Source organism: Populus alba, chromosome 17 (genome assembly GCF_005239225.2).
Source record: "Populus alba chromosome 17, ASM523922v2, whole genome shotgun sequence".
Lineage (NCBI taxonomy): Eukaryota > Viridiplantae > Streptophyta > Magnoliopsida > Malpighiales > Salicaceae > Populus > Populus alba.
This window is the reverse complement of record NC_133300.1, coordinates 10,863,329-10,888,713: the sequence shown is the minus strand read 5'-3', so window position 1 is coordinate 10,888,713 and position 25,385 is coordinate 10,863,329. Positions and strand designations below refer to the sequence as shown.

General features: G+C 31.2%; 3 protein-coding genes, 1 long non-coding RNA gene and 1 other non-coding gene across 8 annotated transcripts; 3 read left to right on the top strand and 2 right to left on the bottom strand.

Annotated features, from left to right (window-relative positions):
• Positions 1-2,216: 2,216 nt before the first annotated feature.
• LOC118046113 (probable NOT transcription complex subunit VIP2) lies at positions 2,217-7,858 on the bottom strand. 4 transcript variants are annotated; one of them, XM_035054888.1, is made up of 14 exons: positions 7,728-7,858; positions 7,479-7,564; positions 7,008-7,116; positions 6,727-6,905; positions 6,240-6,621; positions 5,474-5,692; positions 5,276-5,377; positions 4,754-4,842; positions 4,490-4,669; positions 3,191-3,613; positions 3,048-3,100; positions 2,919-2,960; positions 2,576-2,720; positions 2,217-2,467 (listed from the first exon to the last, which is right to left on the bottom strand). In XM_035054888.1, the coding sequence occupies exons 2-14, from the start codon at positions 7,494-7,496 to the stop codon at positions 2,408-2,410; spliced, it is 2,001 nt and encodes a 666-aa protein (XP_034910779.1). In that variant the 5' UTR covers positions 7,497-7,564; positions 7,728-7,858; the 3' UTR covers positions 2,217-2,407. The 4 variants fall into 4 exon arrangements, with proteins under 4 accessions (XP_034910779.1, XP_034910780.1, XP_034910781.1 ...); XM_035054889.2 differs by having other exon boundaries at positions 7,732-7,858; XM_035054890.2 differs by having other exon boundaries at positions 7,008-7,082; positions 7,728-7,828.
• Positions 7,008-7,088, top strand: LOC118046132 (small nucleolar RNA snoR35). The gene has a single exon (XR_004687122.1). It is a non-coding gene; the product is annotated as a small nucleolar RNA snoR35 (small nucleolar RNA).
• A 3,579-nt stretch (positions 7,859-11,437) lies between the features above and the next one.
• On the top strand, positions 11,438-12,409 carry LOC140954818 (uncharacterized). The gene is made up of 2 exons (XR_012168311.1): positions 11,438-11,907; positions 11,990-12,409. It is a non-coding gene; the product is annotated as an uncharacterized lncRNA (long non-coding RNA).
• A 2,031-nt stretch (positions 12,410-14,440) lies between these two features.
• On the bottom strand, positions 14,441-16,488 carry LOC118046108 (GDSL esterase/lipase At1g71691). The gene is made up of 5 exons (XM_073405539.1): positions 16,455-16,488; positions 15,449-15,658; positions 15,166-15,293; positions 14,810-15,010; positions 14,441-14,707 (listed from the first exon to the last, which is right to left on the bottom strand). The coding sequence occupies exons 1-5, from the start codon at positions 16,486-16,488 to the stop codon at positions 14,441-14,443; spliced, it is 840 nt and encodes a 279-aa protein (XP_073261640.1).
• A 4,280-nt stretch (positions 16,489-20,768) lies between these two features.
• Positions 20,769-24,499, top strand: LOC118046122 (uncharacterized). Its single transcript, XM_035054923.2, has 6 exons — positions 20,769-20,910; positions 21,016-21,120; positions 22,208-22,279; positions 22,628-22,794; positions 23,210-23,321; positions 24,033-24,499. The coding sequence occupies exons 2-6, from the start codon at positions 21,076-21,078 to the stop codon at positions 24,252-24,254; spliced, it is 618 nt and encodes a 205-aa protein (XP_034910814.1). The 5' UTR covers positions 20,769-20,910; positions 21,016-21,075; the 3' UTR covers positions 24,255-24,499.
• Positions 24,500-25,385: the final 886 nt, after the last annotated feature.

Genomic DNA, 25,385 nt, shown 5'->3' with positions numbered 1-25,385 from the left:
GAAGTCTAAATGACCTCAATTTTTTTTCCTAAAAAGCTGAGATAATTTCCTAGAATTTTCATAAGTAAAGTTGGTTCAAATTCTGACTTTAGCAATGACGTTTTATTCAGATAAGAAGATAAGGATTGTCACCAAGTCAAGATGTGGCCACCTACTCAACAATTATCCATCAAATCAATAGTTCTAAATTTGGCCTATAAAAGAAGGCATTTGTCATGCATTAAGGTATTTTAGTTGTTCAAATCAAGATTATGCTCTTTATTTTTTTTCTTTATATTTTTGTAATGTTTAAGTTTTATTTCATGTTATACTTTCCTTAATCTCTTGTTTATGCCTTTTCATTTCCTTTACTATACTTATGTTGTTATGTTGTTTATTTATGTTTCTCTTCTTCATTATGTTTAGCTAAGTTTATTATGTCAAGGTGAAAAGGTTGCACTAATGGTGTAAGGATAAGTATATTGTAAACTAAACGCGGACCTTAATATTTAATATTAACATGTCTTATCTTTTTATCTTACTAATTCTTAATACCTTACTTATTAAATGGTTAATCTAGATTTGTCAAATGCTTGACACAGCAAATGCTTGGCATTTTCATAGTTAACCGTATGGTATAACCTACACATGTTCTATGAAAGGAACTTGATTTGTTGTTAACATAAGTTAGCATCATGAATTCCTGACAATATTTAAAAGTTTGGTGTTACTTAAATAAGATAATTAATATGATAATGTTAAAAATTTATAATGATCTACTAATGATAAATCATCCGATTGGAACCTTTTTTATGTGTGGTTTCCAGTTGATTAATAAAAAGAGTTTATACTATACTTATTTCTAATACTATTAGTGGATCCTCTAACCTTGACATTTGTTTTTATCATTGTTGAATCCTCACATTAATCTTACATCTCAAAGTCCTCTTTAACTTATTATTATTATTATTATTATTATTATTATTATTATATAGTTAACATTCTTATGGTTCGACTCCAATCTTACCGGGTTATTTATTACTTCGACACTCTTGCACTTGGGAGAAAATATCAATCTTTTGATCGTGTCACCTTACCATGGTGATGATAATATATATGAACCAAGGACAATTCTTTTTCAAACTAAACACATGACACAAGAGTGTCTCCTAATGATTCTTTCGATATTGAGCTACTTGAGTTTAGGTTGATAATGCAAATAGACAAAGTTTTTATTGTTGTTTAGGGTTAGCCTAGGAGCCAACTTTAAGCTCAAATTTGCGTGTCTTTATTGCATAGAAAAATAATATCATCCTGCATGATTTTTAAGTTTAGAATATGATCTTTCCATATTATTCAACAATGCATGCATTGAAGTTTTATACAATAAGTTATGTCTATTTTAATTTGTAAGTTTTTGAGGTATCTATTTGTGTTTCTTATAAATTAAAAACATGTGATAATTATTATTTACCTAGTTTTCTCAAGTTATTTATTTGGATCTCAATTATGTTTTTTTAGCGTTTTTCTCGACTTGAAGGGTTATTTTAAATATATAATATTCAATCAAACCAAATATTAAAATCTTTTAATATGGTTTGAATTGAAAAGTTTTCTACTTGGGCTTTTTGGCAATTTATATATTTTTTTATGAGCAGTGACTTATTCTCTTAACTGTAATTTGTATCTTTAAAGTAGTGAGTTAATGAGTGATTTGTATCTTTAGAATAGTGTTAATCATGACTGTATCTCTATGATACCTTAGAATGGTAAACAAAAACTATCATGTTACATTTTCATATTCATACCATACCATCCCGGTATCAAAAAATCCCAGCTCTGATGCCTGACCTTAACGGTGTTTTACACTTCTACTGGAATTGAGAGCGTGCAGCTTTTAATTTTGAATAATTAGAGCTGTCTAAGACACAGCAGCATTATAGTCTGCCATGTATACTGGCTGCGTGACTTCAGAACGTCCTATAAAATCAAAATTGACAGGATTTTAACGCAATTATAACATTCAGTGGTCTACAATAATACACGTTTAACTTGAATCCTCATCTATTGGAAGGGACGCGCTTGCACTAAGTTCTACGAGAATTCTTACCTGAGAACAAGTTATTGCAGCGGCACCATTCTTTTTTCAAAAAGGTAATTTTTTTCTAAATTTTTTTTATATATTCATTTTTTATATGTGCTGATATTTTTTTAAAAAAATATATATTATTTTAATATATTTCTAAAGAAAAAATACTTTGACAAATAACTATTAGACAATCACTATACATGGTTAAACAGACCGATACCTGCAACGAGATGGCTATACAATTGCTAAAAACTACCAAATTCAAGCAAACACTAATCTGCAAATTGACCATGTCAACGACAAATGACCAGAACTTTACATGTCAAATTAGAACACTAGTTAATGATGTGGTAGGCTCGGTCTCTTTTCCACCATCTCATAATGGAGAACGAAATTTTCCTGCATCAACATCAATTTTACCACTGGGGATCAGAAATCAATTAAGCCAGCAAACATGGAGCTAGAAAGGATTCTAAAAATATAAACTAATCCCGAACGAGTCAAAACCTTAAGCTTTATCTCAAATGTGTTTGGTTCAAAACAATGGTAAGACCCTTTCTCATATGCGCTCGTTTTAACAAGTGGCTCTGTGTTGGGTACTCTTTTTAGCCAACGCCGTTGCTCCTTGTGGTACAACCAGCCTCTTTCATAACTGACAACAGTAATGATGCCACCAATAGTTAAATATTATTTAATTAGTAAAACTGCAGGTATTCAAAATCCTGAATGGTTTTTTTCCCCAAGCATGGGATGGGTTCATCCAAAGAGGAAACTCAAGGAAATCAGTCAGGAAAAGTTTACATAGATATGAAACAAATACAACATTCGATTTGTCAGGAACAGAGCTTACAGTATGTTGGCAGCATGTAGTTGAGCTTCATCTTTCGGCATGCTGAAATACAACAGAATGAAGAAAGGCAAGTGTTAAAACTTGAATGACAAGAAAAGAAAGCAGACAGAATCCACTGAACTACTGCACCTGTAAAATGCATAAAGCAACGTTTCTATCGAGAATTTTGAAAAGTAATGATGCTGCAAGGCCCAAAAGAAGAGCATTCAAATATGGGACTAAGGGGTTAAAATTAAATAGCAAGAGGATAAAAAAGACAGCAGTAAACTCACATCCAGTGGAGGTGGTGGCTTAGCATAATAGCATTTTGGAACATTGAACTCAAGATCACCCTTAGCAGGCTCTTCAGACCATGGGGAGCCAAAAGTCTTGTGAAGATTTTCCGTTGAATTCAAATTCAATCCAAGCGTGGTCAAATCAATCCCAAGTGCCAGGGAGGTCAGATCAGGATCATTCATCCTTATAACACTTAACAAGCCAAGTAACCCAAATGGATCAGGCGCAGACTGTGCTGCCTGCATGGATTTTATGCCCTGATCTCTAAATGGTTGATTGACAGCTGACATTTGTTGTAGTCGAAACTGGGAATGGCTTGGGTGTTGATACTGCTGGATTAGCTGGTCATATGATCCAACACTAGATACTGTATTTGGCAAATTTAAAGGTCTCAGACCAAGTCCAGGTGGTCCACTGGTCTAAAACACAGATGAAATGGATAGTTTAAGAGAAATGATTTCTTAATAGGGAAAATGAATAGCCATAGATAAGTAAAATAAAAATGATAGGTATTGCACCACCCCAACATTAAGAAATGAAACATACAGTAGTGTGGTGATCACCAGTGGCAAATATGAGTCCAAGAAAATTTTCTTTCGGGTTAGCTACAAAAGTACCATACCTTTAGGGCCCATTGTTGATGTCACCCTTCACCAATGACATCTATTAATTTAATCCTCAAAATTACCTAATGTTTTCAATTTTAGGCTTCCCTCCATTAACAATCCAAATCCATTAACAGTATACATTAAACATCCACATGGTAAAGATCAATCATGTTTAACAATTAAAATAATGATAAGAAAAATTCAATTTAAACTAGAAATTTTGGAAAACTCAATTGTGCACAAATTGAATTACAGATTTCAATTTTTTTTATTATTTTAATGCTTTACTATTAATTTTGTTTATTTCAAAAATTTATAACTTTAAAAATCATTAAATTCTGGAGTTGCCATGAGGTTATTTAATGGCTTCCATTAACTGACTTGAACAAAGAGTGTATGGAAGGAGAGAATTGAAAATGTAAGGATTCTTAAGGGAAGAGTGTGTGGAAGGAGAGAATTGAAAATGTAAGGATTCTTAAGGGTAAAATTGATCGGTTCAACAGATACAAGGAAACATTAATGAAAACCTTATGGGTGAGGTAACTCCCTTTTTTTTATTATTATTGCAACCAAGTACGGACTTGCAATTGACTACTTTCATGAGATGTATGAACCACATTAACTTGTGGAGGTGGAGCCCTCTAAAGGGCATTGCAGAAAATCATTAATAGCACTAAACTTCCACACCTGTGGGTGATAGATCGAATGTGAGGAAGGAAATATTTCTGAAGCATGTAGATCTTGATTGTTTATAGATGCAAAAGAGACGCTACTACTGACAGCAGGGGAGTGTTGCTGTTGCTGTTGCTGCTGAGGACGATATGATGAGTAAGTGTCTCCTAAGTTGAACCCAGCAGATCTTCCAATCTGCAGAGTGCAGCAATGAGGTGTCAGAGTACAATGGATAGCATTTTGCTATTGCTAAATTTCAATTTCACATAAGAAACTCACAGAGAAGTGCTGAGACTGCATCATTGAGATCGTATTATCATGCAGTTGTTCTTTCTGATGCATATCCATTGTATAATCAGCATTACCACCTGAATCACATCCAGAATCATGGTCAAAACATGTGAAATTCCCAATTGGAGGGGAAAAATAAGGTCATCTATTATACACGTGGAGTCTTTTTTTTTTTTCTGGCATGGCACAAAATCACAAACAAACAACTAAAAAGTAAATCCAGGAGACAAGACATTAAAAACATTATAGATCTGACCACAAAAATATTAGTTAAGCACGCACTAGCAAAACTTTTATTGTAATTTACATAGGGGCATCATCTCCTGATTCAAAGGTGTACCATGGCAATGAGCATACATGTGAAAATTAAGGTGTACCATGGAACAGTAACAACCAGTGTCCTCCTCTAGGGAGATTACAGTACTGATGAACTTCTATTCCCACCAACCAGAAGACAAATGTGTTTGCATTATACAGCACGTAAGGAGTTTGCTTGAATGAGTTTGGAACCTTTAAATCCTGGTAAAGCTGGAAAATCTTCATTCTGAATGCTGAACTCTTGGCTTTGTTGAACAATGGGACCAACTCCTATACCAGGTTTTCGTAGTGAACCTGCAAATATTTCCCTTGTATTTTTCACCTATTACAGGTGAAAGCAGAGAAACAGAAATAACCATAAACAAAATTGCAAAAGTGTGTTTCAATTACCCAATTGACCTTGAGGCCCTCCAGCAGAACTAGGACGACTTGTCAACTGAGGGAAATCATTGTTAATGTCGAAAGGGGAAATGTCATTGGAATTCACATCATTCAACATTCCCATTCCCATAGAGCTGAGATTGTTCACACCTGGTACATGACTTTGGGAAAGAGGACCAACAGCAGTATGGTATGAGTTTCCTAACATAGGAATTACCTGTGGATTTCCTGAATCCACAAAATGTCATTCACACGGGCAAATATAGGCAGTGAAAAGTAAAATTATTTTTTTGGGATATCAAACCAAGTGGTTGAATTATAAATAAACTAGGCATCAACTAGATTCAGCCATGTTCTTTTACATTTGGAAAGACTCACGAGTGTGAATCCTCCATAAAATCTAAAAGATAATAAAAAAAAAATTCAAGAGAGCAAGAATGAACTTTAAAAGGCCTAAATCCCAAACTAGTAGGGGTCAGCTATATGGATCCTTTTGCATCATCCATGTGATCATAAACAGAGAAAAAGCAACCCCAAGCACATTTAACTTTGCAGTTATGTTAGTGCTTGTAAAAAATTACAGACAATAACAAAACAAGAAGTTAAAACCAAAGCTCCACTTTCAAAAAAAAAAAAAAAAACTCAAAGTGGGCATCAACACAGTTTTAAAGCTACCAACGCCAAATGGCAAGGATATTTTATCACATTCAACCAAGGCACCAGTAAATTGTATGTTCAACAGAAGCACTGATAAGTTTCTTCCTAGCACACAAACCTTGTGAAAGCACACCACCCATTAATCTATTTTGTCCTTGCACACTTAAACTGCTAGATCCACTATTTGCAGTTAAATTCAGACGAGATGCAAGACCAGGGACAGATAGTCCTCCACCTGTGCTTAAGCTTCTCCCAATGTTCCCACCAGATACCATGGTCCCTCCAGGACTCGTAATCCTTGGACCTGTATTACCCAAAATTTGGGATACCCCCAAACCTGGAACAGCATTCCGGTTACCTATTCCAGCAGAGGCTGGGAGAATTCCAGATATAGAACCACCAATTCCATTTGTATTACTACCATATCCCAGATTTCCTACAACGCTTACACCTCCTCTATTTGTAACCCCTGAATGTCCATGGGAACTACCATGTGACAACTGCACAGTGCAAACATTAAAAAAAAAATCAGGAAAGTGGGCAGAAGTTAATTACTGTCAAGAAAACAGGATACACATGCTAGATTAAAAACAATTCACAAATACCTGAGAGAGACCAACAGGAAGATTATTGGATGCAAACCTTCCACCGGAGAGACTTCCAGTTGGTTGTTGAACCCCACCCGAAGGAATGTTGTTCACTGTGGAGTTTCTTGATGCAAGTGTTCCTGGCATGTTGGGTACATTAAAGCTCCCATGAATATTATGCAGCCCTTGAAAAGTTCCTGCAGTGCAAAAAAAAAAAAAAAAAAAACCCTTACAATCACATAGAAATCTTAAGGAAAACAGGAGAATACACAATTGAATCTCAGGAAAAATCTACCTACCATTGTGATGAAAAACAGGAGATGCTGCACCAGACTGACTAGAGAAGGATGTAGCAAAAGATCGTCCCGTGGTATCTGGAAGATTTGAAGCTGATCCGTTTAGAGAAGACTGCAATCCAGAATGAGTGAAAAAATTGCGCAAAGGAATAATACAAGGTTAAAAAAATTGGAGAAAAAAATAACCAACTTAAAAGGGGGGGAAAAAAGACAGCTACATGCATGCGAGGGATAATGCATTCAAAACAGAGCATATATATGCAGCAGTTTATACCAATAGACTCCCATAACGCATTATGTATCTATCAAGAACAAATCTCAAGTGCCATCAAGTAAAGAGCTGCAAAACCAGCTACTTAGTATACTCCAAAACAAAACCCCACCAACACCGTGTCGACGACGAACAAGAAAATTCCCAACATGCTGAAAATTGAATACTAGTAAGAAAAACAAGGTGAAAGAAAGAGTGAATACATTAAGTAACGCCGACATTTCATAAATGGCAAAAGCTCATGTGAGAAAGGGTTCCTATCCTTGCTGTAATGATTGGTCTTATTATCCTGAAAAAAACGATTCCCAAATTATTAAAAACCCTAGGTTTAACACAGAATCGAAAGCAAATATAGATTACAGATTTGATTTTCTTTTTCAATATCATCTTAATACAGTAAAAAAAAAAAAAACTCAGTGGAGAAAAGTAGATCAAAAGATGGAAGCACCAACCAACCAAAAAATTAAGATATGATGGTAGCTGTGATGGGTTGAAATGAGCAGATGCAATTACATTAAAGTAGATAGAGAGACCGGAGATTAGAGAAAAGGATCAAATACGCGGACGAATGAATAATAATAATAAAAAAAAAAAAGGTAAGGGTAAACATGTTTGTTTGCCAAAGAGTAAATTTTTTAAAAAATAATAAATTTTGAAAAGAGTAAATTCTGAGAAAATATATTATAATATTTGATAGCGTAATAAAAAATAAATTGAAAAATATTTTATAGTGTTTGGTTATGTCATGGAAAATGAGTTGAAAAATAACTTATTAATATTTTATTTTTCTTAAGTTTAAAAAGTTGAATGAGAATGAAATTGAAAAAAAAATATAATTTCATAAATTATCTCAAATAAAATAAATAATAATCAAAATAATAAAGATCAAATCTAAAAATATAGAAAAAATAAAAGATGAAGAAATTAAAATAATAATAATCAACATTTCATAAATTATTTCAAATAAAATAAGTAACAATAAAAAAAAGAGAACTAAATTTGATAGATAAAAAATTTCAATAAAAAAATGATAAGAAAAAAAACAAGTAGCAATTATAAAAATAAGGACCAAAGTTAATATAAAAATAAAATTTTAAGAGATGAAATTGAAAAATAAATATTTAAAACAAAACATATATAGCAATTAAAAATTTAAGGATCAAATTTGATATAATTAGCAAATAATAACATTTTTAAATTTTTCACAACTTCCGAAAAGTGTTTTCCGCCTAAATTTTTCAGGAAAACACTTTCCTGAAAACCAAGCCAAATTTTCTCTTTACTAGAAAGTGTTTTCCGTTGACCAACTTTTCTAATGACAAACAAACATAAGAAAGTTTGAAAAGTGATTTCCCAGAAATCACTTTCTAGAAAACAAACACAACTAAAGGGAAAACACTTTCTTGAAAACCAAGCCAAATTTTTCTTTGACTGAAAAATATTTTTCGTTGACCGGAAAATATTTTCCGTTGACCGGAAAGTGTTTTCCGTTGACCAACTTTCCTAATAGTAAACAAACATAGGAAAATTTGGAAAATAGTTTCTTAGAAACTACTTTCCGGAAAACAAACATGGCCTAAAATAAATCCCTTTTTACTTTTAGGAATAGCAATGGGCACACATTTTTTTTTTTGTATTATAAAAATATTTTTAAAAAATTAAATTTTATTTTTTATTCTAAATTAATATTTTTTTTGACGTTATTTCATATCATTTTAATGTGCTGATATCAAAAATAATTTTTTAAAAATAAAAAAAAAATATTTTTTAACTTATTTCTAAATAAAAAAATACTTTAAAAAAACAATTACTATTATATTTTCAAATATCTCCTTAATCAAAAATAGTTGTTTTCCTAGCAAGTTAAGACAACATGTCTGGTTCATTAAAAAATAGACCATGTATGCCTTTTATTTTTATTTTTTAGTTTTGACAAAAAAGTACAACTATTTTAAAAAAAAAAACAAATGACATGTTGGTGGTTGAAAAATCAAATTTAGATTTTTTATCCAAAAAAGTAATTTTTCATTTATTTTCACCTAAAAACATATAAGAAATATTTTTATGATGTTAATAAATCAATAATCAACTCAAAATACCTAAAAATTTATCTAAAACACAAAATCAACCGAAAACAAATTTCTCTCTTAGAACTCCATCTACTTTTTATGGCAAGATGAAAAGCAAAAAAATCTCAATGGGACTTCTCTCATCAAATAAAAATTGTTGATACAAAGAACAACCTTTTTTCATGGCCAGAATATGGTTGATTATTGACTTTCTCTCTTCTTTATATGTGTGCTTTTTATTTTTATTTTTTAGTTTTGACGAAAAGGAATGATAATTATTTATAAAAAAAACAATTATAGGCAGATGAAGCGTTGGTAGTCAAAAAATCAAGCTTAGGTTTTTTTATCCAAAAAAAGTAACATTTAGCTTATTTTCACCTAAAAGCATATAATAAACATCCTTATGATGTCAATAAATCAATAATCAACTCAAAATGCCTAAAAATTGTCTACAAACACAAAACCAATCGAAAACAAATTTCTTTCTTAACCTCCATCTACTTTTCATGGCAAGATGAAGGGAAAAAAATTATCAATGAAACTTCTCTCATTGAATAAAAACCATTAATACTAGGAATAAACCTTTTTTCAAGACCAGAGTAAAGCCAACTAATTACTTTCTCCTTTTTTAATTGTTTTTTTTTTTAGTTTCTCTTATTCTCTCAAATATAGGGACTGAAAAAAAAAAATGAAGTTTTGGATCAAAATTAAAATTTAAAAACCATAAGTTTTGTGGAAATAGGTTTTTCACACATTTGTGCTTTAATAAGCCTGATAATCAACCTTAAGCATCTTTTAGAGCCTCGAGGTATGTTTTTAACCTTTATGTATTAAAAAGCCTATCGCCTACTTTTGGTAATGTTTTGAGGGATCCTATATGTTTTTATATGTTGGTATGAAAACCATAGGTTTTGTAGAATTATATTTTTTTTATAATTTTGTTCTTTAAAAAGCCTATTGGCCAATTTTAAGCACCTTTTATAGCCCTATATTGTTTTTTGCATACTGGTGCGTTTTGTAAAATTATATTTTCACACTCTAGGCTTCGAAAACCCTACCAGCCAACTTTAAGCATTTATTGTAGCCTCGTGGTATATTTTTACATGTGAGAATGCAAACTATAAGTTTTGTTAAATTGGGTTTTCAGTATCTTTGTGCTTTAAAAAGCCTGATAACCAACTTTAGGCATCTTTTAATGCCTCAAATATATGTTTTGCATGTCGGTGAAAAAACCTTGATTTTGATGGAATTGAGTTTTTCATATATTTTATGCTTTAAAATAATTACGTTTTTTGTTAATTGATTGCTGATGTTTTCATTAGCTTGGTGTGCAAATTTGGGTTGAAATTTTTTGGTGTGAGAAGCTTTGTAGTGATTGCTTTTGGAATCTAAGGATTGATAGTTGAGAGAAAAAGTTTTAATTTGATAATTGTTGTTGATTGGTACCAACAATAAAAGTACGCTATAAAGTACCTGCAATACGCTTTTGGTGTGCACCCCCAACCACAATGCTACTAGATAATTTATATGATTTGCGAAGTAAAACACTTTTTCCTTGATGTGATATTTTTAAGTAACTTAAATTATTTGACTGGCATGTTCTTGAATACTAGTTGAGCATTGTCTATAAACGTGTGTACTTTTTGAAAATTTACATGAGCTAAATTGTTAATGAAGTTGACATGACTCCTGCAATGGTCTACATGCTTATATCGTTTCATATTCTTTTTATTCTCCTAGGTTTTTACCTAAATTGTGATCTATCGAGATTTGGATGTCTCCACAAACTGATGGTTTGGACTCCATAAATGTGGATGGTTAGGATAAAAATCTTATATGTTATATTACATGATGATCCTTAACATGTTTATGATGCCTTAACAAGTTACTAATGATCAAGTGATTAAGCAACAAAGAAACTCGATATGACTGGGGTTTTTATGACTATCAATGCTCAAAGTTTACGTTTATGAACATAATTATGTAGAACAGATCGCATTGAGGTAATAAATCTCATGAATGTGCAATTTCCATCACGTATGGACTAAAATGAGAAAACAAAGCTAGTGAGTAATTTCACAACTAATCTGAAATGACAAAAACAATAGTTGGAAGCCATAATATCCGCAAAGTCTGAAATGTTATATGGTGAAGCTGAATTGAAGGGGTAGGAACTAAATGATGCTAACTCATTGGCTGAAGTCATAACACAAGAACTCTAAAGTTAGCTTTGAGTTGTTTCTAGAAACTTGATTTTAATATTTCACTATAAAAGGATTTTTTTGACTAGTTATTCTTCCAGGTTTTTTTGATGGGATGGATAGACTCATTGGTTGAAGTCACAACACAAGAACTCTAAACTATGAATCTGCTTTATTGTTTCTTTATGTGATAAATGACTAGTCTGAGCTTCAGTTTTTTATTCTTGGCTTTTAATGTATTGTTAAACTATTATGTCTTGTAATTAATGTTTTAAATATATTTATCCTGCTTGATTTTCCAGCTGTTATCTTTGCTGAAATCCTAGAAGATGATGTTTTAGTCTTGCCCCCACATATACTCGGTACTTACTGAGATAGGTCATGCTTCCACTTAAGCATTCATCTTTTTAGAAGTGACATGCTCTTTTTTATTAGAACATGTAGGTATAAGTAAAGTGTGAAGGAGTTGCATAAAATGTTTCATTGGTGCAATAAGCAACTTCAACAGTTCAGCCATGTAAACAAAAAGGCACTAGATCAACATGTAAATCTCACTGAGAAACAAGAGGAACTCTAGAGAAGGCAAGCTGAACTTGAGGCAAGTGACGAGGTACTACAATACTAGATTTTAATGCTTAAATGTCTTCTGTTGTATTTATTGTTTTTAACGTGAGATTAAGATTTATGTATCTTTACTTTAACGATAAACATAAATGATAAAAAAGTAGATTGAGCTTGAGGTTGATGGGAAAGACCTACGAGAGAGAATTTCAGGACATATCCAAGCCAAGATATCAAACTCTAACAAAGAGAAAAATGCTAATTATTTTTTGGGGATAAAGAATGTTGAATGCTTTTATTTAACATGTGCTTTGCTTTCAGGATGATGCGTGTGCTATGCTAAAATATAAGGTATCTCAATTAAAATTTTATACATATTACTACCTAAGCTATAATTTCAATTGAAAGCACCTCACATTAGGTTTTTGTCCTTTATCGTTAATAAACTAATGCATACAGCTAACATGGTAGATAATAATAAAACATGACTATGTGTAGGATTATTTGGGTATTTTGTAGATGAAGAATTTATAAATAAGTAATTACTAGACTATGAATCTACTAGACTAATTACTTAGTAGATGAAGAATTTATAAATAAGTAATTAAGACATCATTATTTAAGAATTATTTGGGTATTTTGTTACTTAAATTAATTTGTTAGTGATTTTATACTTGCTTTGATTTGACCTTGTGTAGGATTTGGGGAACCTGATAGGCACATATATTTTTGAGTCTTAATGCTAGATGCTTGTAGAGTGAAATTTGATTTTTTGAAATTTTGGTTGTTTCCTTGCTCTTGTGGATATCAACATTCTACTTTCATTGTAGATTCAAGGAAGTTTCTTATGGATTTCTAGATTTTTTATTTTCTTCATTTGTTATTAGGTGATTTTTTTGCAATTTTGCATGTTTTCTTGCTTTGAATGTTTTGTGCTCTGGCCTTTTCAATTGTTAAGACATCTTCATAGAAAACTTCTCCATATGGTTGCACATTTTAACCTAAACACAATTGATTTTTTTTTTCTATTTTTACTAGGTTCTTTGTCTGCTCGGCTTCTTAGATTAGTTCAAGTATTCTTCACTTGGCTTCTTGCATCATTCTTATAACAACCTGTGACATCATCATGTAATTTACCTAGTCTATTCTATTATGTTAAATAATTTCTCTTTTAGAGTTGTGTTCCCAATTTGCTAGATGGTCTGGCATAATCACTAGCAGTCTCTTGACCTTCTGCCATGGCCACTTTATCGTTTGAATGATGTATTTCATATCAATATGTATTTCGAGCAACTTATTTCATGTGGTGGTTGGATATAATACCATATCAACTCAAATAATTAGGCACCTTAATGCTTTGAAATGAGGACAAGCCACTTTTATCCCACTTAACAGGTACAGATAAAGTATCCTTGAATTTTAAATTGAAAAACTCAATTTTTTTAGTTTGATTTGGGTTTAGAACTGGTTTTTTAGGGATCTTTTGCGCTGATTTAGGGATTATAAAGGTGGAGCTAGTTTCAATGATGATGATAACGAAAGGCTTTCTAATCCTAGCGCATCATAGTTCATGAATTAAAATCAAAATAGAAAAAAATAAAAAAATATTAGAGGTGCTAATCCAATACGTAGATGGTCTAGGGGCTTCTTTATATTTATTTTCTAACAATATTAAGCACATGAGATTTCAATGAAAAAAGTGGATGAAAGGTAACAAAGGGAGTCTATTAATAGTTAGTTTCACATAAGAATAAATGTCCACCATCTAAATGGTCAATAATTCAAGAGTGTGACGTTCTTACAAAGTCGTCATATTTCTTATTGCCATTTATAGACTATATATTAAAATAAAAAAATATATATTCATAGGATTGCCAATAGAATTACAAATAAATGATACAAGATTCACTATTTAAGCTTTCACAAGTTCCATCAAGATATATGGACTACAAATATGTTGTTTTTTGTTGCATGAAGTCCTAGAGTAGAATAAAGATTGAAATACATACAAATAAAACATGACTCTCGTGAATCAGGTTTTCACGAGTTCTTTCAAATTAATTGGTTTACATATAGACGACTCGTTTAAGCAGCGACTTACCATTATGGAATTCATTACTTCGGTAGGATGGATTGCATCGAAGAAAGCATATTGGTTTCTGTTCATGCATACTTCTCCATCTTTACACATTGGGATGTGCTTCGTAGAGTCAACGGGGCAACAAGAATGGGTTATGTCAGTTATTCCTGCAAGGCATTTACAAGAAAACGTCTAGCTAAGAGGTCTAGGAAAATTAATACTAAACAGCATGAATTAATTAGTAATTCCAACAACTAGTAACCCTTACCGTATGAAGCAGGCTGTGAAAAGACATCTTCAAACACCTTGTAGACATCTAAGAGGACGAATTTAGAACCCGAAAGAGTGGATTCTAGGTCTTCTAGCATCCGAGGAAGGTAGCTGTTAAATTCAGAAGCTAGTTTGTTCAGTCGCTCTACACATCGTGTTGTGGGTTTTTCTTGAGATATTGAGAATGGCCTACATCCCAGAGGAAGGGAATTGCTCACTAGGAATTTGCGTCCGCCATGATCGTAAAGTCTCTGTACATTCAATTAGAGAAATCAATTAGTTTGTGTTAAGATAATTAACTTTGCATTATCAGAATTTGGTTGATTAATATCTTTTAATTTCATGATATTTACCTGTAATCGTTTGGCTAGTGGTTCGGCAAGACATTCTCCCATGTCAACAGAACCATTAGACGACAATCTTTTGTTGAGGTCCATGTCATTTTGTCCCATATTGATGAATATAAGAGATCTTGACAACTCATCAAGATTTTTAAAACTCTTCAAGGAACTCTTAAACAATTCAATTTGTTCGTCCAAATCCATGCATTTGACCTAAAGATTATTTAAAAAATAAGTATTAGCAAGTAATATAAATTAATTAGGTATCAAACTGACTCCATAAGCTTTCCTTGTGTATAAATGTACGTACATGTCCTGAACTTGACCATCAAATGATAAAGTTCAAGGTAAGGAGATAAAATACTCACATACGTGTATTTTTTTGTTTCGGGAAGAATACCACAACCAGAAGATGCATAATTGGCCCCGAATTGGATGCTTTCCGATTTCTTCAGACTCAAAAAAGGAGGAAGAAATGGTAATCCAAAAGTTTGAGCTGCAATTAATGTTAACAGTCCAAAGATAAATAAATAGTCTAAATTAAGAAAATTAATGGATCGTGCATCTTCATGCAATTTAAACATGTATTTAGATTTAAAATAATTGATATTCCTGATAAACAATAGGGTTTGTCTGTGTTTTTGTTCTTACCAATAAAATCTGCCATGGTTTTTCCATTGGAGGCTCTGCTCTGATTATCTACTTTAAAATCCACAGAATATGCAGAAGATGGATTTGGATTACCCATATATCTTCCATTTCCATTATCCACCCAAGAGTCTCCAAACACGAATAGAGCGGGGATAGAAACATCAGATTTGAAGGGTCCAAGATGATCAGAGGCACCATGGGAGTCATTCACTAGAAGGAAATGACATAAAAGAAAAGAAATGTATGAGGCCCAATTTATAGAATTCATTATTTTGATCATGAAGCTGATCAAATTAATGGGAAGCGCAGAGATAATGAAGCCAGCAAGTTTCTTATCAGGCTTTGAGCAGAGGATGCTTCTTTATATATATTCCATTTGAAACTGCCACCAGGCGCATAACTCAATGGTGGAGGCAAAATTAGCTGTGAACTAGCTAGCTGGGAAGTTTGTTTCTTTATTTATAGTACTCCTAAAAGAAGAGCAATATCCAGCCATGCATGCAGCACCTGTAGAGATATGCACGCAAGCGTGTTGAGAGAGGACACACACACACGGTGCCTGTTAATAATTACCAGCTAATTAATATTGAATTATTCTTTGAATAACTATCTTAGTTTAAAATTTAAATTATTAAATTGCATAATGCTATATACACAATACGTATAAGCTTAAATGATCATGATATCAATAATAATCGGATTATATTGTGTAAAAAGTCTATCATATTATTCTTATTAAATCTATCAACGTTTTCATGATATTGATTTCTTAACATAGAATATTTTCTTATTAACTCATTCAAAAAAAACAAAAAAAAACAATGTGAATTTCATATCACATTAACTAAAAAAACTAAAATATCTAGGATTTGTTATGAAGTTTTACTGTTCATCATAAAATATTAAAGCTCCATAACAAACTCTATTTTTTTTAATCATGTTTTTTTTTTATATATTGATTTTCAAACATTTTGAGTATTTTCTCCCACTTCTCTGCCTCACTTACCTAGCATAAAGAACACGCGTGATACAAACCACATTCTTTAAAATTTTGTATTTTTTATTATTTTTTTATTTAAAATAAAATATATATATATATATATATATATATTTGAAATGTTTTGATGTACTGATGTAAAAAATATTTTTTTTATTTTGATGTATTTATAAGTGAAAAACACTTTGAACCATCACTGCTACCATAATCTCAAATACGCCTATTAACACCAAATACTTAGTTGAGACACAAAAAAATAATTAAAAAAAAAGAATCAACAAGTTAAACAAGGCATCAGAAAATAAAGGTACAGACATCCAAAATTAAAGAAAGACTAGTATTTTGGCACGTGTTCTAGCAGAGCAAGTTACCAATTTTTTTAAAAAAATATTAAGAGCATGAAGAATTTTTTTAATAGTGTTATTAAACCTAACCAAGCGAGTTAATTTGAAAACTTCTCAACTTAATTATTTACCTAACTCAAGTTTTTAATTAAACCATGTGAGAGCTGACTCAATTTAAAACAATCGATTTTATAGGTCAAAATACAACTTTAATTATTAATAAAAACATGACTTCACTTTTTAAAAAAATTTCAAGATAATGATTTTTTTTAAATATTGAGACACTGACAAATTAGATCGACCCCACCTCCCTCCTACCCCCCGCAACCCAAGTCATGAAATATATTGGGTTTAATAAATTTTTTATTAACTTTTTATTATTATTATTATAAAAATAGATGCTCACAAAATTTAACACCAGCTTAAAATTAAACACTTATTTGAGACCATTATCCTTAATCAACAAACAAAAATCAATAATGCAGTCTATTTCCCAACCAATCCAATACTATATGATAAAATAAAAAAATTAAAAGACAAAAAAAAACATATTCTATCGATGGGTAAACTCATCAAACTTGTGAATCAGGTAAGTTGGGCTTGTACACTAAACTTGTGAATTGGGTTATAAACTCTACTGAAATTATAATTTTTTTTTTTCAAAATTATATTTTATTTAACTATATGATAACAAAAATAAATGATTGCAAAATCAAACACCAATTTAATACTGAGATGTTTTTTTAGATCGCGATAACCTCATAAAAAGCGAAATAAAACCAATTATAAAACTAAATTCTCAATTAACCTGGTATCTAAGGATGAAAAAAACTAATTTAAAAAAGTTAAACTTATCAAACCTGCGAACCATTTCAACCAGCCAAACATGTAAATAAATCCATAAACTTTATAAAGTTTAATAACCTAATTTTTTTCTGGAACTATTTTTTTTAACTATATGAAAAAAAAATAGATGATAAAAAAATCAAGTTCAATTAATAAAAAAGACACACCATCAAACTTGTAATTCAGGGAATCTCGTGTTACCCTGACAAACCCTTAAATTATGCTAATCTTATAAAAAGGTAAAATAAAAAAAAATTGTAAATTTAAATTTTCAACCATCCTAATATTAAAAAATAAAATCAATAAAAAATTTTGAAAAATAAATCATAACAAAAAATAAAAAAGAAAGAAAACAAAACATTATGTGTTACTATTGTCAGTTACATTGCAATGTGTGTGGGTGAATAATGGTTTTCTCATACCCTTTAATTTTTGTTATTTTATAAAGTTTGATAACATGATATTTTTCTAAAACTTTTTTTTTAATCATATGAGAAAAAAATAAACTACAAAAAAGTCAAATTCAATTAAATAAAAGAAAACAAAAGGACAACAAACCAAACTCGGATTTTTAGTGTTATCAAACTATTGACGGATTTTTCCGTCGGTAATTCCATTTATATTCGTAGATTTTCTGGTAATGAATAATAAAAAACAGTAACTAGAATTTTAGTGTTAAATCAAGATTTAAGTTATTTAGAGTTTTGTTTTCAAGATTTTTTAATTATAGATTTTACTAAATATAGGTGATCAAGATAAAAAAAAATTATAATTTATCATTCGTTTACTTTTTACAATTACTATGTATATATAAAAAAAATCTTTTAAATAAAATAATACATAAAATATATATAATATTTTTTAATAAAATAGTATTTAAAATATTGTAATATAAGAGTAATTTTAGCAAGACAAGAAATTTTAATTTTATAATATAAAAATATAAATATTAGTTTCTAATATCCAATATTTTATGAAGTTTTTATTTTATTTTATTTAGAGCTTTTCTTTCAAGAGTTTTAGATTATAGATAAAATAATAATAAAAAAAAAGAATGAAAACAATTCTTAGATTATCATGTATCATATAATATTTTGAAAAATGACTCTTTTAAATAAAATAGAAGTGGTTATACTCTGAATTTCTATGCATCTCAAAATTCAACTTATAATTAAACTAGATCCTAGTTATTTTTTTTTACATGATAACATTGATTTATCTTATGTTATTTTTTGACTATTTTAGATAAACTAAATTATACCTTCTAAAAAACTTTACTAATATTAGAAAAACAATTCCTTAGTAAAAAGATGAGATAAGATTTTTCTTTGCGCCTATATTTTTAATATTTTCCTCAAATTAAATAAAATAAAAATCATTTAAATAAAAGGACTTGTAAAAATATAATGCTAATTATCATGTTAAAAGTTAATAGAATCCTAACTAAATAAAATTTGTATTTATACCAAGCCCTCAGTTATTTTGTTCTATATATAAACTTTATCTGAACAAAGAATTTTTTTTTTTAAAGTAACTCATAAATGTTTATTGTAATATAGGATTAATTTTAGTGTATAAAACATTTTAAGTTCTTAATATAAAAAGATAAATATCAAATTCCACCTAGATCTATCTCAAGGCACATTTGTTTTAGAAGACTTCCAGTCATATTATTTTTTTAAAAATCAATTTAGTATTTTTTTTTTAACAAATAGATATTTAGTTTAAATCCTAGTTCTACCCTCAAATTTATTTAGAATGAATCGCTACTCTTTGTTCCAGTTTAATGATGGTGTCGGTTGGAGAATCTAATCTCTAATAATATTATAACTAATTATTAACCAAGGTTATCGATTCCATTTTGAATGGTGTTTTAAATTTTTAATTGAAATGATATATTTTGATTTGGGAGTAATTTCACATATTATTTTGAGATTGTGTAATTCAAATTTTCATTTAAATTCAAAGATAGATTAACTTAGGATTATATAATTTAAATTTCAAACATAATCAAATATTTAGAAGTTGAACCAATATAATTCGATTGACTCAATGAGTCCTGAGATAACTTAAACGACTAGTAAAAAAATAGTTGGGCTGAAAAAATTTAAAATATCTTTTTTTAAAAAAAATATTGAGATGATAATATATTGGATTGACTTGAGTCAACTAAATTAACCTTTAAAATTTACGACTTGGATCATGAGATCATGATAATTTCAAATAAAACAAAGCAAAATAAATTATGAAACTCAATTCCCAATAAACTCATTGTTGAATAATAAAATTGAGAAAAATTAAATCTAAATTTTTTTTTAATAAAATAATCTAATTCTACTCAGGTTAGCTCACAAAAGTCGTGACCCGGGTCATGAGATTAAGATAATTTCATAGAAAATAAATTAAAACAAATAACAAAGTTTAATTCTTAATTAACTAAATGTTAAAGATGTTGAATGATAAAACTTAAAAAATAGAAAAAAAATTGAGTCAACTGGAATAAACTGTCAAACTCATAACATGGATTATAAGATTGAAATAACTATATAAAAAAAAAATCATAATAAAATTATGAAGTCTAATATCCAATAAATCAAATTTTAAAAAATAAAATTAAAAAAAAATATATAGATTTTTTTTTATTAAAAAAATATTATTTGACAGGAACAGAATGGATAGAATGAAACTAGAATTTTCCAGGTGAAATTTATAGAATGAGCTGAGATTATGAATGAAACGAATTTTTTTCTGGTTTGTTCAGATTTTTAAACTGAAATGTGATATATTAGCCGTTCCGTCATAATTTAACGGAATTGACAATCTATGTAAAATAATAACAATAATAAAATAAAATAAAATAAATGTGTGTAAAACAGCGTTAACGAAAGCATTATTTTAGAGGGTGTTTGAGAGTGTGGTAGTGGTTACTTTTCAAATAACTTTTCATGCTGAAAAGCATGCCAATAATGTTTTTTCATTTTTTAAAAATCATTTTTGACATCAGCACATTAAAACAATCCAAAAAGTACAAATCGCACTCAATTTTAACAAACAAACAAAAAAAAAAATTGAATTTTGGTGAAAAGCCGGTTTGGCCACAATGCCAAACGGGCCCTTAAGGCACTAAGAAAAATAAAACCTGGGCTTTCTCTAAGCCTAGGAAACCTTTACTTATATCGAAAAGAAGGCCCGAAACCATTTTGCCCTGCTGCGAGCTTCTTTTTCTTTCCTTCTTTTTTTCTTTCTTTTCCAAACAAACCCTACTTATCTTCAAGGTTTCCGGCTTAAACCCCTTCTTTTGGTTTTTAATTTTGTTTTCAATGTTTTTGTTTCTATGCGTGGTTTGATAAATCATTAATTTTCTTTTGCTATTAACACAGGCGAATGATTTGTAGTCGAGAAACGAGAAATCATTTACTTGTGTAGAGAGAAAAAGAGAAATGGCAAGCCAAGCTGCAGCTAGCGCTTTTAATGGCAACATGAAGGTACTTCCTTTTTATATTTAGTGACTCTTTTCTCTTTGTATTCCTTTCTTTCATTTTCCGTTGAAAATTCAGGTTCTTTTGTCCCAAACTCGTAGAGAAATTAACTTTCATTTTCAGCACACCAATTGTTCGTAAAATGTATTGTATTAGTTTAAAATGCCTCTATTTTTTTGTCTTTTTTACGATTTTATTTGTATATTTGCCGCCCAGGAATGCTTTTATGCCCGGTGTCTTCAGAGTTGCATTGCCTACAAACTTAATCATTCAATAGTGTATGAAAAATAGATTTTCTAGTTTTTTATGTGGTCAATTTTTTTTTTTTATGTGGAATTATTTTGACCGCTAATTATTACCTGAACTACACTCACTGCTCATCACCATCACTACATCATCTTCACAGTGATCCCATCAAACAACTCTAGTAAAGCCGAGTATTGTGACCCCTCCAAATTGAGGGTTTTTCCAAATCAAGTCAGATGGGCTGCATAGTGTTTCCATTCAATCTTTAAAGCTCCAAGTACATAGCCTGGCCACGAAATATTCAGTATTGTGACGTGCACTTCACGTCCCTGACATCTGGCCATTTTAGATGCCAATACTTTAACATGAGTAAAGGCAGGACTTTACACATGGGACTATAGTCGTGCAGTATAGTGTTCTTGAGCTCTTGCTCAGCTCTCTGCTTGAAAACCTTGATGTTGCCGCCTTTTACTGCCATGAAGAGGCAGGGTTCTTGACCTGCAGTAACTTGCAAACGCTTTACTGATTTTGTAACCAAGCTGAAACATTCATTAAGAAAAAAAACTGAATTTCCAAACCGAAAAAACATCTTTTTAAAAAAAGAAAAACATAAAATTTAAAATTTAAAATTTAAAATTTAAAATTTAAATAACAAATATAAATGATTTTTCTAATAAGAGACAAAGGAGAGAAACATTCACTTAATATACATGCTTGATGGATTCTTTATGTGCTTTTAGTGCAGATGACAAAGCATGTGTTTAACATTTATACCTGTGGTTTTATGAATCAATAAATGGCATTGGAATCAATGATAGAAACTGCTGTTCTGTATGTGTTCTTACAGAAAGCACTTGCTGGCCTCAAACGTATTAATCTGGAAGGTCTGCGATGGAGAGTATTTGATGCCAAAGGCCAGGTTAGATCTCTATTTTTTTCCGATATGCTGTTCCAAGATATTATAGATTTATTATGCTTCAGAATTTTCCTGTAATAGCCAACTTGTATGGGAGATGAGGTAATTATTGGATTTCAATGAAGATACTCATTTATTCTACTGTCATTCAGGAAAATAAAAACCAGAGTCCATCAGCTAGTAGTTTGTGTTGTTAGCTTGGCAAAGATGTAGGATTTAGTGAAGGAAATGGTCCCACTATTTCTTTTTCTTGAATATGCATTATCTTGCTAGATTTGAACTGGTTTATACTACCTTTTCTTTTTTTAGTTCTTTAAGTTTGAAATTGTAACAGTACCTGCTTTCTAATAGGTTCTTGGAAGATTAGCATCTCAGATATCAACAGTCATTCAAGGCAAGGATAAGCCAACTTACGCCCCTTATCGTGATGATGGTGATATTTGTGTTGTGCTTAATGCAAAGGATGTCTGTGTAACCGGGAGAAAAATGACGGATAAGTTTTACCGCTGGCATACTGGGCAAGTATCATAACATTTTCTATCTCTGAATTCCAAGTTAATGTGGAATATGGAACATCAAGAGGATAACTGATCAACAATCATCTTTTCTGGTTTTCACTCCACAAACCAAAATTTTCATGGAATGTAAAATAGCATGGGGAAATAAATGATCTTATCTTCATCTACTTAATTGTTGGGCATTAATCACTGTAATTAAATCTCCTTGGTATCAAAGGAGTAAACATTATAGAAGAGGAATATGAAATTTCCAAGGACTTTTAACTGTCAATGAATGAGATCCTTTTGCTTTCCAATTTTGAGATGTAGATAAAAGGACCAAATGCAGTTTCAGATATATAGTTTTCCCATGCCACTCAGCTTTTGTCATTCTTGTATTGAATTCATGTGTTGATTCATTATTTGTTTTCTGCAGGTATATAGGACACCTCAAGGAAAGGAGTTTAAAAGATCAGATGGCCAAGGACCCTACAGAAGTGATCCGAAAAGCTGTTCTGCGTATGCTTCCAAGAAACAAATTGCGTGATGTGCGTTGCTCCTTTCTATGTTTTGATGTCTTTCTTCTGTTGAAATGATTGATTCTCACTATTTTCCTTCTTCCCTCTAACACATTTCCCATCAAAGTGAATCTATAGGGATACTTGTCTTAGTAAGGTTTAGCATTTGACGCACTTGATTGCATGTAGTTGACAACCCTTTCTGCATTTCTGAAATGCAGGTAGATAAGATGATTAAAACACTGTTGTAACTTTCCTACCATCTAGAAAAATTATTGTAGGAAATTTGGGATGTAATGGAATAAAAAAAACATAATGAATTTTTCTACTGCCTTAACTAGCATTTCCAGTAAAAGAGGAGTTTCAATCTTGCATGCTAAAAATATCCCATGAGAAGCATGGGCTACTGGCTACTAACATTGTTTGATTCAGAAATTTTCACATGGTTTCTGTAGACAATTTTTTTCATGTATCCTTTGAAATAAATGGAGACCTGATTGTTGATTTATCCTGGGATTTATACCCAGTCCAGTGATTTTCTTAAAAATTGCAATCAGGGCCCTTTTTCTCTTTTTGGATACACAACTGGATTATTTGTTGTGCTGTATGCGCTGGAGGTTTGTTTAAGTGATGTTGGCTTTATGTATTTGTTTGAGAGGACATTCGTTTTATTAATTTTAAACATTTCGGTTGAACGCTCTCTGATAAAACTGCCTTGACAGTATTAATTTTTGGGCACAGGATAGAGATCGGAAACTAAGGATTTTTCCGGACAGTGAGCACCCCTTTGCTGATCGGCCTCTTGAACCATATGCGATGCCTCCCCGAAAAGTGCGAGAAATGCGACCTCGTGCTAGAAGAGCCATGGTTCGAGCTCAGAAAAAGGCTGAGCAACAGGAACAGGGTGGTAATGATAAGAGAAAAGGCAAGAAGAGAGAAGTTGAAGCAGAATTGACCGAGTGAAAAGTGGGCACAGCTTATTTCCATATCTGGCATTCAATGCATCCTTATTTTGGATGTAACAGCCATAATGTGGTCATAGATCACCAACTGCTTGCAAAGGCAGCATTTCTTGTCTGGTTCCTGTCATTCCTTTTAGGTTTACGGACGTTGTGAACGTGTTTTAGTTGAGCTGTTGAAAGTTATATCAATGGGAAATGAAGCTAAGGACCTTTTCTCCTTTCGGAAGAGAACAGATTTTCTGAGCAGATACTTGTACTCTTTTTTTTTTCTTTTTGCTTTTTTTTTTTTCATGACCGACAATTCTGCAACGAAAATAGAAAGTTGCAAGGTCAGCTCATAAGTGCATGGCAGGAAATGAACAAGAAATTAGAAAGGATTTTAGAAATCATATAGGTTATATAGACATCCAGGCAGAATAGGGCGGGGCAGTGGCTGCAATGTCGTAATTAACCATCCTTGTGCTTCATCAGTAAACCTAAACTGGTGGAATCTCCATGCTCTAACTAAAGCAAGCTGCCCAAAAGGATCCCATTGCCACACAAGAGGCGAAGACGAGCCATATGCCCAATATAGCAACTGGTTGACTGTCCTTTAACAAATATAAAAATGGAGACAGGGAATCCAATAGACCTGTAATAAGATACATGTCAAAAGCCAATTTTTAATAGCACTGAAACTGTTATTTTCGAGTGAGAACGTACCACAAGATAAAATAGGATAGAAATTCTAGTTTTCCTTTTCATTTCTTTCCAGAGCTTATTAACCTTAACTTCAACCAACTAATCGGATATACAGCCGAAAATAGAGATTCTACTACAACGGTTACAAAATCAATTTTACTGCAAAACAGAATGGCAAAACTGATGTCTAACGCTAACCTCCATGACTAGTTGACGTGGTAAAGCCCCTCACGTGAGCTGCTCTGGTTCCTACAATTAAGCCTTCGTGGGTTTAATGATCAAGTTTGTCTTGGTCTTACGCCTGCACTTCCTTCACTATACTTGGGATTCGGCTTTGTTGCTCTCTCAGACTTTCGTGGCTTATCAATATATACCCCCCAGGAAGTGGAACCTTGTCCTCAAGGTTCAGGTATGGAAACTGGTGAAACAGCGACTCAGTCACTTCCCCGGT

Coding starts and splice junctions, on each gene's coding strand:
- LOC118046113 (XM_035054888.1), bottom strand. Junction 6,906..7,007: donor TCCTGTTTTTCATCACAATG/GTAGGTAGATTT, acceptor TTTGCACTGCAG/GAACTTTTCAAGGGCTGCAT. Junction 2,721..2,918: donor CTACATGCTGCCAACATACT/GTAAGCTCTGTT, acceptor TACTGTTGTCAG/TTATGAAAGAGGCTGGTTGT.
- LOC118046108 (XM_073405539.1), bottom strand. CDS start 16,488: ATGTGGTTTGTATCACGCGTGTTCTTTATGCTAG. Junction 15,294..15,448: donor AACCATGGCAGATTTTATTG/GTAAGAACAAAA, acceptor CATTAATTGCAG/CTCAAACTTTTGGATTACCA. Junction 15,011..15,165: donor AAACAAAAAAATACACGTAT/GTGAGTATTTTA, acceptor AATAATCTTTAG/GTCAAATGCATGGATTTGGA.
- LOC118046122 (XM_035054923.2), top strand. CDS start 21,076: ATGGCAAGCCAAGCTGCAGCTAGCGCTTTTAATGGCAACATGAAG. Junction 21,121..22,207: donor CTTTTAATGGCAACATGAAG/GTACTTCCTTTT, acceptor GTGTTCTTACAG/AAAGCACTTGCTGGCCTCAA. Junction 22,795..23,209: donor TTTTACCGCTGGCATACTGG/GCAAGTATCATA, acceptor TGTTTTCTGCAG/GTATATAGGACACCTCAAGG.